The sequence below is a fragment of the Malaclemys terrapin genome, chromosome 2, assembly GCF_027887155.1.
Source record: "Malaclemys terrapin pileata isolate rMalTer1 chromosome 2, rMalTer1.hap1, whole genome shotgun sequence".
In the NCBI taxonomy this organism is placed as follows: domain Eukaryota; kingdom Metazoa; phylum Chordata; order Testudines; family Emydidae; genus Malaclemys; species Malaclemys terrapin.
Window position 1 is genome coordinate 25,720,437 of NC_071506.1, and position 17,081 is coordinate 25,737,517.

Below are 17,081 nucleotides of genomic sequence, written 5' to 3' on the forward strand. Positions count from 1 at the left end.
TATCAGAATTCGTGTTATATCGGGGTAGAGGGGTGTGTGTGTGTGTGTGTGTGTGTGAGATACCTATAATATGAAACATTACTGCCCTGATGTGCTATGTCCTGGATAATCCAACAGGTCATTCTCATCTTTAATCACTAAGAGTCTGTGACCCAGTCAGACTTTGGCCCTCATGCATGTTTCCTATCTCTCTATCTATCTATAGATAGATAGATATAGATATAAAAAATCAGGGGTTGGCAACCTTTCAGAAGTGATGTGCCGTGTCTTCATTTATTCACTCTAATTTAAGGTTTCGTGTGCCAGTAATATATTTTAACGTTTTTAGAAGGCCTCTTTCTATAAGTCTATGATATATAACTAAACTACTAAACTATTGTTGTATGTAAAGTAAATAAGGTTTTTAAAATGTTTAAGAGGCTTCATTTAAAATTAAATTGAAATGCAGAGCCCCCAAGACCAGTGGCCAGGACCTGGGCAGTGTGAGTGCCCCTGAAAATCAGCTCGCGTGCCGCCTTTGGCACATGTGCCATGGGTTGCCTACCCCGATGTATATACACACCAACAGGAAGAGCTAATGACTTTGTTTTAAAAGCGGCTTTTAAGACACTAAATTAATGGGTTGTTCTTAATTGGCTATAATGCTGTCTAAAGAGACACCCCTGATGAAGTTTGACTCTCATATTGCAGCATTGATAGAGTAGAACCTATCTGGAGTATTAGTCAGTCAACACCTTTAAACACCAAAAGCTGCTGGCCAGACAGTAACTACTGTTCTAGAAAAAGAGTAATACTCTAAGGTCACATGACCCTATAAGCCAATTGGTTTCTGTTTGGCAGTCCAAAGGATGTGCATGTTGTACACATATGATATAGCTTTATAATACAGACAGTGCTTGTATATTTAATCAAAATGTCCTGTGCTGTGAAATCATTAAAACATATTTTATTTAATAGAACATACTATTATTTTAATGGCTTCTGTATCAAAGTATTTTTATGTATAACCTGGCACTGAATAGAGTGCAACTATGCAGCCATAAAGGCTATAAAAATGATTTAAAATGCCTTAGTTAGTGTCCATCTTAACTGTAAGATGGTATTGTTATAGTAGATTTCAAATTACTTTTTTTTTATTTTTATTTTTTCAGTTTTTCTTTTATAGTGATCTTTCATTTTAGGGGGAGATGGTGGTAGTTTGTACATGGTTAGGCATAAATATGATAGAAAATGTTTTCACCTTGAAATTAGTTGTTCAAAGATTCTTAAGCTTTGTTTCCCAGGTCCGGTGTAGAAGACAGTTTTACAGCATTTGTCAGATCCACCTCGCCTGTGTAGAATTCAACAGCTCTTAGCAGCCATAACTCTGCAGAAAATACAGTATCTTCATGTACACTACTATTGCTACACATATACCGTGGCGTATTTTGGAAGCTTGCAGCTAGGGTACTGTGGCTGGCTGATTCAATGTTAATGAACCAGACTGAATGAAATACTCCAATGGCTGCCTTTCGGCACTTGGCAAGAAAATCCTTTTTATGTTAGTTTCAAGGTCGTCAGATATCATTATAGCCGTGTATTAAAAATTTCAAAGAAAGGAGGCAGTGTGTTTGATTTATAGAATAATTATCTAGCTTTAGCTCTAACTTGGCTTTGGCAGTGGTTTTGCAGGCACTTGAAAATTAAATCCATTTTTTATGGCACTATAAGGTATTATCTCACAGCAAATGATAATTAAACACCTGTGAAATCAATTAGCCCTTTAAGCAGGGAAAAAAAAAAGTTTTCCATTTATGTTTCTGCACCTCCAAACTTTTTCTAATTCCAAAACCAGCACTTATGGAGAGGGAAATAAACTGTCAACCAATAGCATGTTAGCTTTCAATAAAATCATCCCTAAATGTTGCTCAGCCTTAATCCTGGTGCACGCAGTTTGTGGTAAAGGCACTCTTCCAACTCGGATGCATTAGTCTTTAGAGCTCACTATTAGGCAACTCTCTGTCTGACACACAGCTGAGCTGTCAGGTTTTCTACAAAGGAAGTTATTCACTTTGTGTTTTCAATGCCAAGTTTTACTTGACAGTTTACTTAAAAGCCGAGATACCTTAATGGAAACCAAGCAACAAGGCAGTCCATATGACAGAATGGGTTTTTCTTCTGGATCTCTAGCCAGTAGTTCAGAGCCACCTGCATTAAGAATTCATATGTTAAAAACTGACTGATTGGTTAAGACCTGAAACTTAATACACTGGAAAACTAGGAAACACTTTGCCATTTAGCCCTGTGGTATCATGTGTGTTTAATAACTCTCTTTGTAACACTTTAACTGATCCAGATGCGCCTTCTGGAAGATGCAGTGTGCTTCTATGGGGTTTACAGATTCAGGAAAGAAGCAGTGGATGTATTTGATTGTATGCCATGGCAATTTTTGGCTTGCAAAAGAAAAGGCAGCGCTAGTCCCATGTGACATCCCCAACGATATCTGCTCATTACTGCCACGACAGAAAGCTCCCTGCCAACGATGAGCTCCTGCATCCTCCAGAAGATTTATTAAGTGTGGCGCTTTTAAAATGTGTACAGCTGGGCAAAGTCTTCTCATGTTTGTCTTGGGTTCTGCTCCTCCACTTTCAGATAAATTTTCCAGGTAGAATTTAGAGATGGATTTTACAAATGTGCACTAAATAATCTGGGATGAAGACCGGATTGTGTAGTAGGCAGGTCACAGTAGTGGGTGCCAGGACTTCTGAGTTCTGTCTCAAACTCTGCCAGACCTGTTGTGTGATATAGAGCAGGTAATTGTGCCTCAGTTTTTCCATCTGTAAAATGGAGATGATGATGATGCCTCAGAGGAATGTTCTCAGGCTTACATAATTATTTGTGTAGTGCTATGTGATTCATGGCTGAAAGGGGCTATGTAAGTATAAAGTAGTATTATATATGATTAAATTGACTCCATTCCCTGAAAGAGCCCAGCTTTGAGAAAGGGGTGGGAAGAACTAAATTTAAGAGTAAAAAAAAAAAAAAAATTGCAGTACTAGTAATTAATAGTGAAAATGGTTCCCAGGGTAGTTTATAATCTCTTAAATGTAGTGACAAGGGGAAATAGTTAAGCTCTAAGAAAGAATGCATGGCATGGCTGATTAGTCACTGCAGAGCCTCTGCAGACCGCTCATACTGGTTGGGATAATGGTGAACCAGGAATTCCAAGCAGCTGTCTAATCCAAGCGCTGATTGACAAGGTCGGTACATCAAAAAAAAGCAGCGTGTTAGATCAAGAAGTTAAAATTGTCAGACCATTCTGCTGAGCAGCATTTCTCATTCTGATAATTGCCTGCATGGCGTTCTAGTGTTTACACCTGCATGATAGATGGGGCCATGTATGTTTTCTCAGCTATGGGTGGTAGCAGGGAGGGGATATTTCAATTAGAGTGTGAATAAATTAGAATTGATTATAAATAGGGCTATTTGTTTGTACTGCCTAAAAAGGTATTAGCTGTGAACATGGTATACTTAATCATTGTGGAAGGGAGCTGGAAAGTTAATAAAACACACTGCAGATCCTTACGGAGGAATGTGAGCCTTGGGTTAAATCTTTAGTTTTTTGTTTTTAAAACTCAACCAACAATTTAAAGGCACATACACTGTGTATGTTTTTTTTAATGGAGCAGTCTAAGCCATGCACAAAATTGGCAGTAATAAGTTATGTTCATATGAAAGTGAAAAGTGAAGGAGCACACAAATGTGAACAACAAATCATAGGCACCCTCAGATCCAGTTCCTTGGTTATGGAATTCCTTTCCATCAGAAACTGGGTGCACCCTGGAAATAAATATGTGTAGAGCAAAATGGAAAACTCCTCTCTTTACGAACGTTTCCTACAGTATCAGTCCCTGAAGAGTAACTGACAATACTGAGCTAACAATAAGCAACAGAAATCATGTAACACCTAAATAACAGTAATAACTAAAAAACTGCCCACCCACGCGATAGCAGCTTAATGCAAGGGAGAATACAAGGCAGCTCTTTAAGTTTGATTTGTGGAATTTTTGTTGGCACAGTGATGAGTAAAACATCGCTAGCTGGATAAATACAAAGTACCTAGATACACAAATGAATCAGAGGGTGCCCCCAATAAAACAAGAGTTGGGACTTCAGTCTTATAGGAACCAGAGTGGTACAAACTAAAACAAACACGTAACCCAAAACTTCCCAGGATCGTCACACAATACTGACTAATGGGGATTCTTTTACAGTTCTGAAAACAGGGGAACCTGCACATTGCTAGGAAAAAGCCTATCTCGATGGATCTCTTCTAAGTAGCTAATATATAGATATACACATACACTCTACCCATACATTACTGCAATTAAAGTGAGAGGCCTCTCACATAGATAAGCATTTTTGTCCTATGAAAGCATCAAACTACCAGCCAATCCAAATATTACTTAATCAGGTCATCTTGAAGTTAATGCCAAAATCCCATTTAGAGTATATGTTAACTGTAAGCTTTATATAGCAAACTTAACTCATCCTTTATAGCAATAGTTCTCAACCAGGGGTCTGAGGCCCCCTGGGGAGCCGTGAGCAGGTTTCAGGGGGAACACCAAGCAGGGCTGGCATTAAACTTGCTGGGGCCCAGAGCAGAAAGTCGAAGCCCCACCGCCTGGGGCTCCAAGCTCCACTATGTGGGGCTGAAGCAAAAGCCTGAGCAACTTAGCTTCACAGGGTCCCCTGTGGCGTGGGGCCCCAAGCAATTACCCTGCTTGCTACCCCCTAACCCAGCCCTGGTTATTATGTGCAGAAAAAACAGTTGTTGTGGCACAGGTGGGCCGTGGAGTTTTTATAGCATGCTGGGGGAGGGGGCTGAAAAAGGAAAAGGTTGAGAACCCCTGCTCTCTTGCCTAAACAGACAAACTCGTACTGGTTCATTTAAATGGGGCCCAGAGTGTACCTAAGCTGGCACAGGGAATTCATCCCAATTTATCAGAAAATGTAACTTGTCTGCATATCCAGGGAGTGGTCATTTTATGATATTGTCCAGTATCGAAATGTACATATGAGAAGGGGAAAGCTAAGCTAGCCATGTGAATCTTAAATCTGAGGTTAACATCTCAGAATGTAACATGGCATTGGTTAAACATCAATATAGCAGCACCTGTGTTTGTGTATTTTTTCCTTTCTTTAATATTTCTGAATAAAACAGATGCAAAAATCAGTCCTCATCTCTCCCAGCATTTCCTTCCTACCTCTTCCAGGACTTTTTTGAGAATTCAGCCGATTGATTATGTGTTGAATTCCTCCAACTCGCCCCCCTCACCTCCATTTCTGTGTCTTTCTTCATACAATGAACTCCTCAGCACACATCTGCATTGGGGAAACAATGTCTGATACTTTAGTGCAGGGGTAGGCAACCTATGGCATGCGTGCCGATTTTCAGTGGCATTCACACTGCCCAGGTCCTGGCCGCCGGTCCGGGGGGCTCTGCATTTTAATTTAATTTTAAATGAAGCTATTTAAACATTTTAAAAACCTTATTTACTTTACATACAATAGTTTAGTTATGTTCTAGACTTATAGAAAGAGACCTTCTAAAAACGTTAAAATTTATTACTGGCACACGAAACCTTAAATTAGAATGAATAAATGAAGACTCGGCACACCACTTCTGAAAGGTTGCCGACCCCTGCTTTAGAGCATTATTTTCCTCATGGAAGAAATCTGTTGGACCGTGGCAGTCTTCTAAGGGTAGATAAGAGTGGAAGCCCAAATGCTTGGAGTATTAACACTTGGACTCTCAGTGGAGTAGTATTGGAAGGAACGCCACAGACTTCAATGGAACTACAGTATGGTAATTTACACCTGCTGAGAATCTGCCCTCCTGGTTTGTGGAGACCGGCGTTCAATTCCTGATCTGCCATAGTCATCCTGTGTGTCCTCAAGCAAGTTGTGACAGATGGATAATGTCCTGTAATATCCTGAACAAACTAAATGGAATTAAGATAAACGTTGTTAATCCTTAATGAATTAGGTTTAATACCTTTGGTATACATTGTATTAAAAATGCAATTGTGTATGTGGTTGTTGCGGCATTGTATGTACCTTCTCTAGTAATGGGGGTGCTAATGTAGTTCCTCCGTTATCAACTTTTTGAAGCCATCCCCGGTGAGGTACGCATATACTAGTTCAAACTGGATTCTCCAGGGACCAACAGACAAAGAAAGAGTTTTTTAGATAAATAGTCTGGTTTTCAACTGGCTCCTGGCTTTTTTTCTGAGCTAGTGAACAGACAGGACCCCTGGTCCATGGAGGGCCTCAGTCTTTAGGATAGGATTGGGAGGACTTGGCCAGCTAAGGCCCTGTAAGACTGAGTGCTTGTTCTGAGCTGAAGCTGTGATGAACTTGTAACCACAAGGAATTCTTGGGTGGAGGGTTGAAGGACAGCTCCTTCCAGAGCCCATGTTAGAGTTGGGGTGATGTGTGGTAAGCTTATTAAGGTACGCTTGCTTAGAAAGAGCTGTGTGGTACCTTATAACTGTAGCAATTACACCCGTTAACTGTCTCTGAAGAGAAAGCAAGCAGGTGACCTTGGGCAACCTGTCTTTGCTTGGGAGAACATAGTGAAGGCAGGGAACTTGTTCAGCCAGGACATACTCCCGCCAGAAGGGAGTGAGAGAGAATCCTAGAAGATTAGTGTTGGAAGAGATACCTCAGGAGGTCATCTAGTCCAACCCCCTGCTCAAAGCAGGACCAACACCAGCTAAATCATCCCAGCCAGGGCTTTGTCAAGCTGGGCCTTAAAAACCTCTAAGGATGGAGATTCCACCACCTCCCTAGGTAACCCATTCAAGTGCTTCACCACCATCCTAGTGAAATAGGTTTTCCTAAAATCCAACCTAGACCTCCCCCACTGCAACTTGAGACAATTGCTCCTTGTTCTGTCATCTGCCACCACTGAGAACAGCCTAGCTTCATCCTCTTTGGAACCCCCCTTCCGGTAGTTGAAGGCTGCTATCAAATCCCCCCTCATTCTTCTCTTCTGCAGACTAAATAATCCCAGTTCCCTCAGCCCCTCCTCATAAGTCATTTGCCCCAGCCCCCTGATCATTTTCGTTGCCCTCCGCTGGACTCTCTCCAATTTGTCCACATCATTTCTGTGTTGGGGGGGGCCTCAAAACTGGATGCAATACTCCATATGTGGTCTCACCAGTGCCGAATAGAGGAGAATAATTACATCCCTCGATCTGCTGGCAATGCTTCTAGTAATGCAGCCCAATTTGCCGTTACCTTCTTGACAACAAGGGCACACTGTTGACTCATATCCAACTTCTCATCCACTGTAATGCCCAGGTCTTTTTCTGCAGAACTGCCGCTTAGCCAGTCGGTCCCCAGCCTGTAGCAGTGCATGGGATTCTTCCATCCTAAGTACAGGACTCTGCACTTGTCCTTGTTGAACCTCAGCCAATTTCTTTTGGCCCAATCCTCCAATTGGTCTAGGTCACTCTGGACCTATCCCTACCCTCCAGCATATCTACCTCTCCCCCCAGCTTAGTATCATCTGCGAACCTGCTGAGGGTGCAATCCATCCCATCATCCAGATTATTAATGAAGATGTTGAACAAAACCGGCCCCAGGGCCGACCCCTGGGGCACTCTGCTTGATACCGGCTGCCAACTAGACATGGAGCCATTGATCACTACCCATTGAGCCCAACGATCTAGCCAGCTTTCTATCCACCTTATAGTCCATTCATCCAATCCATAGTTTTTTAACTTGCTAGCAAGAAAGCTGTGGGAAACCGTATCAAAAGCTTTGCTAAAGTCAAGATGTATCACTACCACTGCTTTCCCCATATCTACAGAGCCAGAACTAACAGAAGTTTCCAGATCATAGGCCCTGATTCTCATGGGGGACGTCAATCACTCTGATGTCTGCTGGGAGAGCAATACAGCAGTGCACAGACAATCCAGGAAGTTTTTGGAGAGTGTTGGGGACAACTTCCTGGTGCAAGTGCTGGAGGAACCAACTACGGGTCAGGCTTCTCTTGACCCGCTGCTCACAAACAGGGAAGAATTGGTAGGGGAAGTAGAAGTGGATGGGAACCTGGGCAGCAGTGATCATGAGATGGTCGAGTTCAGGATCCTGACAAAAGGAGGAGAGCAGCAGAATATACGGACCCTGGACTTCAGAAAAGCAGACTTTGACTCCCTCAGGGAACTGCTGGGCAGGATCTCCTGAGACACCAATATGAGGGGGAAAGAAGTCCAGGAGAGCTGGCTGTATTTTAAAGAAGCCTTATCGAGGGCGCAGGAACAAACCATCCCAATGTGCAGAAAGAATAGCAAATATGGCAGGCGACCAGCTTGGCTTAACAGAGAAATCTTTGGGGAGCTTAAACACAAAAAGGAAGCTTACAAGAAGTGGAAACTTGGACAGATGACTAGGGAGATGACTAGGAAACTTGGACAGATGACTAGGACAGATGTAGATCTCCTCCATCAGAGTTGAGAGCCAGGGGAGCCAGAAGTCGAAGAGTGGGAAAATACAGGGAAAATACAGATGCAGTTGCCCTAAACTGTGATGCGAGTCACTTAGGGCTTATCTACATGGTGGGACAATGAGTTCTACAGGGGCATGATTGCTAAAGTGCACTAATGTGTTGCTTGTTAATTAGTCCATATAGACCTTGCTAGTGTGCACTAAAGGTTCCCTGGTGTGCTTTAACAAAGTACTGTTTCAAACAGTACTACCTTATAGTGCAAAAGCAGGATCTACATGTTTCAGTTAAGGCACAATACGTTCGTACGCTTCAGAAATCACAACGCTATAGGGTGCATTACCCCACTGTGTAGACAAGTCTGTCTCTGCCTCAGTTCCCCATCTTTAAAATAGGGATAATAGTTCTTCTCTACCTCACAGGGGTGATGTGAGGATGAGTACATTAAAGATTATGAGGCATTCAGATATTATGGTAATAGGACGATAGTAATATCTAGCTAGATCAGTGATACTCAGACCTCAGTGGTTCAGGAGCCAAATTAGCGATCAACATTGCCCAAAAGAGCCACAGTAGTTGGAATTAATTGTTTCATTTACTATACTATATATAATTATTCTCACAGCAAAATGACTGACCAAGTATACTACAATTTAACGACGTAGTAAAAGGATCCTGAAGGGTTAATAACTTAGATTGGTTAATAATTAAATCACACGGTGTTTTAATATCACATGCTGCAAAGAGCTGCCGATGACCCATTCAAGAGCCACTTGCAGCTTCCAAGCCTCAGTCTGAGTATCATTGAACTAGACAGTCCTTAGTGCACTGGCCATGGGACTGATTGATATTCTGACACCTCTTTTCCATCTCCAATTTCTATCATTCCATCTTTCAGGCGAAGGAGGAATTTACAGTCCCAGTACTGCAAGCCCTTATGTGTATACTTCACTTTAAGCATATGAGTAACCGCGCTGACTTTAATGTGACTGTTCACAAGCTTAAAATTAAGCATGAGAGTGCTTTCAATTGTGGCTCCTGAGATTCTCAGGTGATAAAATGCTACTTCATCTCCTCCCCGGCTAGGTGAAAGAATACTTTTCCCTCCCCTGCTAAACAGCGTTTTAAATCCTGTGCAGGGTTTCCATTTTCTACCATGTTTCGTAGAAAACAGAGGTCTATGTAAGTGTCTGAAACTGAAGTCCTTTTGTTTTTCTGTTGCTCCTGAACTCCACCCTCTCCAGTGGAAATTTTTTGACGCCTGTTGTTTTGTAGTCTTTTCTATGGCTAGGTGGCTGAGTTTTTGCTGTGTAAGAGACAATGACTCAGAGTCCATATCATGCAGAAAGGGACCTGGTGAAAGGGTTCTGCTAGCATAATCACCTCACAGTTTCAAGTATTTTCAGAAGACCAAGAAGTATGCGTGTCACAGTTCCTACTAAGCACATTCTCGGTGCCAGGTGTTGGTCACATTCAGATATTAATTCTTTCGTGGTTATTGTTACTGCTGGTTTTATTCCCTTTCAGTTTCTGAACCCTGCACCTAACATTTCTAGCAATACTTTACAGTTAACCAGAAGCTTTTTGTTCATCTATGAACCGTAGGTAAATTTACCTTATTATAACACTTTTGTGACTCATATTTTCTTCAGAAGTACATAATAGCATGAAGAAAAATAATACATGAAATGCTGTAGTCCATAGATAAACACTACTTTTATATAGGGGACTTGTAAAACATTCATAGTGTAATGGTGTCTCAGATTTTCAAATATACTTGTGTGTGATCGCTACATAAATACCGTGTGTGTATGCTGTATTATGTACAATTTTGTTAAAAGATATTGGGCTGCAGTTTGCATTCAGTGAAATGTGTGTATCTACATTGTCTTCAACATTTCACAGGAATAAATGATGGCAAAATTTAATTCACCATGTCTGAGGATTTCAAAGAAATAGATTCTTAATCCCAGAGTGTTATCTGATGTGGATTAAATTAGATATCATTCCTTTCCTGCTGCTATCAAGGACCATATTGAGTCACCTTATAACACTGAAGTTGAAATCCAAGTGAAATTTAGTCATGAAAAGAATCTCTAGTGCAATTCATTAACTGTAGAATGAATCTTATTGATGGGTATGTTACCGTACTGTGGTTCTGCCTATGTTACATTTGTGGAGTACCCCTTAAAGTGAATGGAGATACATACATGAAGGTTAGGATAAGGTCTTCTGTGTATATATGGCCAGGCTATTCATGAGATGAGCAATTCATTACAGGGGAGATGATAAAAAGCACAAATGGCATCTATTGACTTGGAGATGGGAATCTAACTCCTCTTTGTGCCTTTGAAAATCTTCTCCCATATCAACTAATCAGTTATAAAAAAGGTGCACAGTGTGAAAATTGCTGGCCTGTTGAGGCCTCTCCTCACTTTCACTGTTCTCATTTCCTTCTCTCTTTTCTGTTCTGATTTTGCAGCTAACGTTTTGTGTGCTTGTTGCAGTCCAGGGTATTAACAGGATTTTAAAGTTTTAGCTAGCTAATGATGGGGACAAATGAGTGAAGTATTCCAGCCCTACAGGGGAATTCTATTTTGGGTATTTATTAAACTTTCCTGTCGTACAATATATACTGACAGTGATGAGTGTTAGACCTCTCACCATGTGAAAAATTAACATTTTAAATATGGCAACTTTTTTATTCCAGCTTCCTAACAGTTTCCTCCACGTGCTGCATCACTGCAGGCTGTTGAGTTGGGACTTAGTTGCCAATCAATATTCTGTGTTGAGAAAAAGAAATTGCTGCCACTCAGTGGGAAAATATATAACCAAACTTGCGACCTGTTTAAAAAAAATGTCCACTTTGAAGTCTGTTTTGTAGTTTTAATTAATGCAACAAGAGTTTTTATTTTACTCTCAGTGGAGATAATCTTAATCCATTCACAGCGACCTTTTCTTGTGCAAATTAGTTATACACGCTTGTTTAAGCAAATGGGCCTTCGGAAGATCTCTTCCTAATGACAGGGTTTATAATTGAAAATTGGCTTACTCCCATCTGCCTGCCCTGTGTGAGAATATAAAAATAGATCTGGAGATATATATATATATATATATCACACACACACACACACACACACACACATACATATTTATCTTCTATCTATATATGTACAAAAAAAATTTAGTGCCTGCAGGCCACGATTAAATTAGATTATTAGAATTAGAAAATTTCAATGCCGAATGTTACTGTCAAAGTAGCACCTGTCTCCAGAGTGCTGGTAACTCTTGAGAAATGAGGGGTATTTAATCTTGATCCTTTTGTCTCAGACCCAGCAGGCTGCAGGGTCAGTGCCATTTACAGTTCCAGAGGTTTCCATTAATACAGAAGTACAATTAGCTAATAACTGGCTTGAAACTTTTAGGATTTGATGTGTGTTTTTGGTAAATGGTTTTGAAGTGATTGATGGAATTGGAACAAAAACAGTAGTATCTAGCTTAAAGCTTTAATTTTAAGGATCAGAAGTCATTGGAGCTCTATGTTAATTATTAAAATTTGTTTCTGTGCTTTTTTTCTTTAGCTGATTTCCCCTTCCTCCTCCCCCCCCCCATCCCCCTCCCCCCCAATAACAACTGATGACCCTTCTTTATTGATTCCTGATTGATTAGAAAAGATTTGTATTGTTTAGCTGAATATTCTGGGCTGTTTTTTACAAACCTCTTGCTCAGAGGTGAGCAAATTAATGCTTGCTTGTGACTAAATCTGGTTCACTATGTGCAGAGTCTTGAAACCCTGGTTTTGTGAAGACAGTTGACCTTAATTGTCTGTATTTTCCTTTCAAATTCAGAGCTCCCCCAAAGATATTTTAGCAGTAAAAAACACCATATGTATATTCCTAACAACAAAATTGATGATTCTAAAGGCAAAATCCCTTTTGCCTATTCTCTGTTAACCACATTGATTGCCTTTCCATTACAAACAAAAAAGAGATGGAGGGGAGGGGAAGTGGAGGAGAGGAAGAAAAAGGCAGAGAGAGAGAGAGAGAACGGTTTAACCTTATGGTGAGCGTACAGAAATGGACTTGATTGGAGATGATTTTATCCAGATGTATATCAGCAGATGTTTGCATTTTCATGCACAGTTACTCTAGGACTCATCGTTAATTTGATTTTCTCTTTCTTATCTCTCTCCACCCCCCTGTTCCTGTTAGGTATGATTATCGTGAAATGCTGCACAATGCCACTTTCTGTCTGGTTCCCCGTGGCCGCAGGCTTGGATCCTTCAGGTTTCTGGAGGCTCTGCAGGTAAGAACTGGGGATTAAAACTTTGACTCTGCTGGTTGGAATTCAGCTGGTGATATCAAGAGGTGGTGTTTGGGGTTGTGTTTAATTTCCCTAGTGGGCAATAATCCACACTGCGGAAGCCTCTAGTCATGCTTCCGAAGCAATTGGCAGCTTCTTCGCAGGAGGGGCTCGGCACTGAGCTCGTCTGAAGATTGAATAGCGTTACCTCCATGAAGAGGGTTTCCCTGCTCATTGTAGAAGAGGTGAAGTCGGATCCGTTTAGAGCAGTGTTTGCCCAACTGAGTCTGGATTCCCTGGGGAGACCTTGACCTGTTCTAGCAAGTCCTGGGGCAATAAAAACAGCTTATTGTTTTCAGCTGAAGCAAACTTGCCTACGCGTTGTTTGCTGTGCTGCATACTGAATGTGCAGATGATGGTTCTGTTCTGCTGCTTCCCATCTGAAAGTAATGCAGCAAGAAGGACATTCAAACCGGCTGCTGTCTACGTGTTTAAAATATTCTTCCGTATTGTGTCAGAGGTAGGACTCCCCAACTCCTCTTCACCTTTTGAAATCTTTCAGTCAGCAAGATGCTCTCTTTTGTTTGGCCAGCAATGGAGAGCAAAGGCATAAGGTTTGAAAATCCTGTGGCAGGCAGTGTGGTTCAGTAGATACAGCACTGGAGCCGGAGTCAGGTAACGGGGCTTCTATTCCTACCTCTCCCACTGAGCCACTCTGTCTCCCCCTGCCGAAGTCACTTCTCTTCTGTTTCCCCTCCCCTAAGCACTGCACTAAGAGCCAGCAACTCCTAACTTCTGGTCTTTACTAAGATATTGACTCCCTGTGTTACTTCAGCTAGGTCACATCACCCCTTTTCTGTGGTATTCCCACTCTGTACCTACTTCCCAGGGAAGTTGTGAGGCATAATTAATGTCTGTGAAGTATTTTGAAGATGAAAACTGCTAATTGTTGTGTTGGGGGGTTTTAGACAGTGTAATGCGGTTTCCTTACCAACAAACAGAATCTTTACCCATTGCAAGTACTGCTGCAGCATGGACTTGACTAGATCGAAGTTACTGCACAGAATTAGAGAGTGAGAGAGAGAATGCACTGCAATTAGAAAACTTCCCCAGTGTTCCACTTATTACTGAGCATGGGAAAGACCAGCTCATTTATTGTACTGTCTGGGCGATAATTCAGATCAATTAAATCTGGCTTTGTCTAGAAGAAACTGAACCACCACAGCAATGGTCTGATCCAAATCCCACTGAACTCAGTGCGAGCCTTTCCACTGACTTCAACAGACTTTGAATCAGGTCTCAAGTTCTGGTCCAACTGACCAATAGGTGGCAGTGAATTATTTATTTACTTATACAGTACCAGTAATGTGGTGTTTACTAAACATTATACAATTATGGTTGCTGCCTCAAAGAGTTTACATTTTAACAATAGCACATAGTATATCGGACACACTGGCAGAACAAAAGTTGGTGATAAATGAGTGATATACACCTCTAACCCGATATAACGTGACCCGATATAACACGAATTAGGATATAACGCAGTAAAGCAGCGCTCCGGGGCGGGGGGAGGGAGGGGCTGCGCGCTCTGGCAGATCAAAGCAAGTTTGATATAACGCGGTTTCACCTATAACGCGGTAAGATTTTGGGGCTCCCAAGGACAGCGTTATATCGGGGTAGAGGTGTGTGTTTATATTTAAATATAAAGTCAATGGATTAAATTTTCCAAACTGGTGTCTCTGACTGTGGCCAGGTTTTGTACATGCAGTTGTTTACAAGCACAGAACATATACTATGATGTACAAAATGGATAACTAAACATCTACTCTTATGGAAAAGAGCTATAGAGTTAAATATTAAATAAATTTTCAAAAGGTTTTTCTTAAACCGTCTTATGTAATTTAATACATAAATTCTCCCTAGAGAAGTCTGTAGTTGGTTCATAAAACATCTACATCTGAGTGCAAATTCTCCTTTGTACATGCAAAATCAGTGTTTCCCTGCGTGCAACCAAATGTGGAGCCTGTTTAGAGAGTGGACATCAGCTGGGATTTTGGCAGATGTATTGTTATGTCTGCCTTGTAGGGCCCTTTGCAGGTTTTCTTTTTGAATGTCTTTCGTGAGAGCTTGGGTCCTGACTTCTGCTGAAAATGCCAATAATTCAATTTGTATGCACTTCAAAGTTTGTGCTAATCAATGACCACACACTCAGTGCTTCTTCTAATGTTTGCAATTCCTCTGTGTGCAGGCTGCCTGTGTCCCAGTTATGCTTAGCAATGGATGGGAGTTGCCATTCTCCGAAGTGATTGATTGGAACCAAGCTGCCGTCATAGGGGATGAGAGATTGTTATTACAGGTAAGAAAACGGCTGTGGCCTTCAGCATGTTGCTCGAGTGCTGCTGCCACCAACTAAACTTGTAGGAAGATGAATCCAAAAGGTCAGTTAGGGTTAGGGTCACTGTAAATATGAAGTCATTTAATATGACATCATTCATTTTCTGACCAGAAGGTCACTCAGACATTGTTAAACACAGAAGAGTCTTTTTAAGAGTATCAAATTTCTTTTGGATACCTCTCTAATTGGATGTCCTCCGTTATCTATCAACTACATGCCCGAGGGTGGACACATCATTTGGGAACAATTTCTGCCACCCGTACTTGTACTGCAGAATACCTTACTCTGCAAAGAGACCTGTTGATGTAGATTGCCATATGTACAGGAAGATGGTGACACTGAAGATACTACGTGTGGAGTTAGGTGCTACCCAACATTGTTGTGGGAGGCAGAATCTGTCCCTTATCTTTCTGTACCTCTCTTTTTCATTTTTAAGGGTGATGTTACGTATCTCTTAATTGTTTATCTCCATGAGGGAGAGTGAAATAGGACTATAGAATTACCAGTTAGTGTTGTGTTGTGTTACTGTCTTTAACTGATTCTTTCTTAAATGCTCTCAGACTGTTTTTCCTATTTCTATAATACTATTTCTGTGTTTTCTTCAAAATCAGTTAGAAGCCAAAGTATACAATGATATCATCAAGGAAACACCATTGAAAAACAATTTCTTCAGTGCAGAACCTATTAAAGGACGAGCAAAGCTGTGGCTGTAGTCCATTGGCTAGGGCACTAAACTGAGATGTGGGTTCTAGATTTCTGGCTCTGCCATTGAACTGCTGTGTGATCTTGGACAAATCACTTCTCTCTGTGTGCCTCAGTTTCCCCCTGCAGTAAAATGGGCATCATGATTCTTCTGTGATTTCTAAAGCATTTTGAGGCAAATGGGTGAAGTGCCAAATTTTAAAGGTATTTAGGTACTGAGGCACTAGAAATTAATAGGAGCTAGGTGCTCATCCCTTTTGAAAAATCCACTAGACACACTCTTCTGCATCTTTAGTTGATTAAATTAGGGATGTAAATAATGTGTAAAACAGTAATCATGTAACCGATTAAAATTCTACCCGGGGAACTAGGGGTGCAGCACCCCCACATTTTAGAATCATAGAACTGGAAGGGACCTTGAGAGATCATCTAGTCCAGTCCCCTGCACTCAGGGCAGGACTAAGTATTATCTAGACCATCCCTGACAGGTGTTTGTCCAACCTGCTCTTAAAAATCCCCAATGATGGAGATTCCACAACCTCCCTGGTCACTTTATTCCAGTGCTTCTTGTCCTATCCTCAGAGATTAAGAACAGTTTTTCTCCCTCCTCCTTGTAACCTTTTATGTACTTGAAAACTGTTATCATGTCCCCTCTCAGTCTTCTCTTCTCCAGACTAAACAAACCCAATTTTTTCAGTCTTCCCTCATAGGTCACCTTTAATCATTTTTGTTGCTCTTCTCTGGACTTTCTCCAATTTGTCCATATCTTTCCTGAAATGTGGCACCCAGAACTAGACACAATACTCCAGTTGAGGCCTAATCAGTGCGGAGTAGAGCGGAAGAATTATTTCTCATGTCTTGCTTGCAATACTCCTGCTAATACAACCCAAAATGATGTTTGCTTTTTTTGAAACAGCGTTACACTGTTGACTCATATTTAGCTTGTGATCCACTATGACCCCCGGATCCCTTTCCGCAGTACTCCTTCCTAGGCAGTCATTTCCCATTTTGCATGTGCGCAACTGACTGTTCCTTCCTAAGTGGAATACTTTGCATTTGTCCCTACTGAATTTCATCCTATTTACTTCAGACCATTTCTCCAGTTTGTCCAGATCATTTTGAATTTTAATCCTATCCTCCAAAGCACTTGCAACCCCTCCCAGCTTGGTATCATCTGCAAACTTTATA

The 17,081-nt window shown here is 41.2% G+C and overlaps 1 protein-coding gene across 1 annotated transcript in view; it reads left to right on the forward strand.

The window, feature by feature from the left end:
- The window catches only part of EXT1 (exostosin glycosyltransferase 1), a 255,642-nt gene that overhangs the window by 207,367 nt on the left and 31,194 nt on the right, over positions 1 to 17,081 (forward strand). Inside the window, exons 2-3 of the mRNA XM_054018406.1 lie at positions 12,706 to 12,799; positions 15,045 to 15,152. Coding sequence (XP_053874381.1) covers positions 12,706 to 12,799; positions 15,045 to 15,152 — 202 coding nt within the window. The remainder of the gene's footprint in view (positions 1 to 12,705; positions 12,800 to 15,044; positions 15,153 to 17,081) is intronic.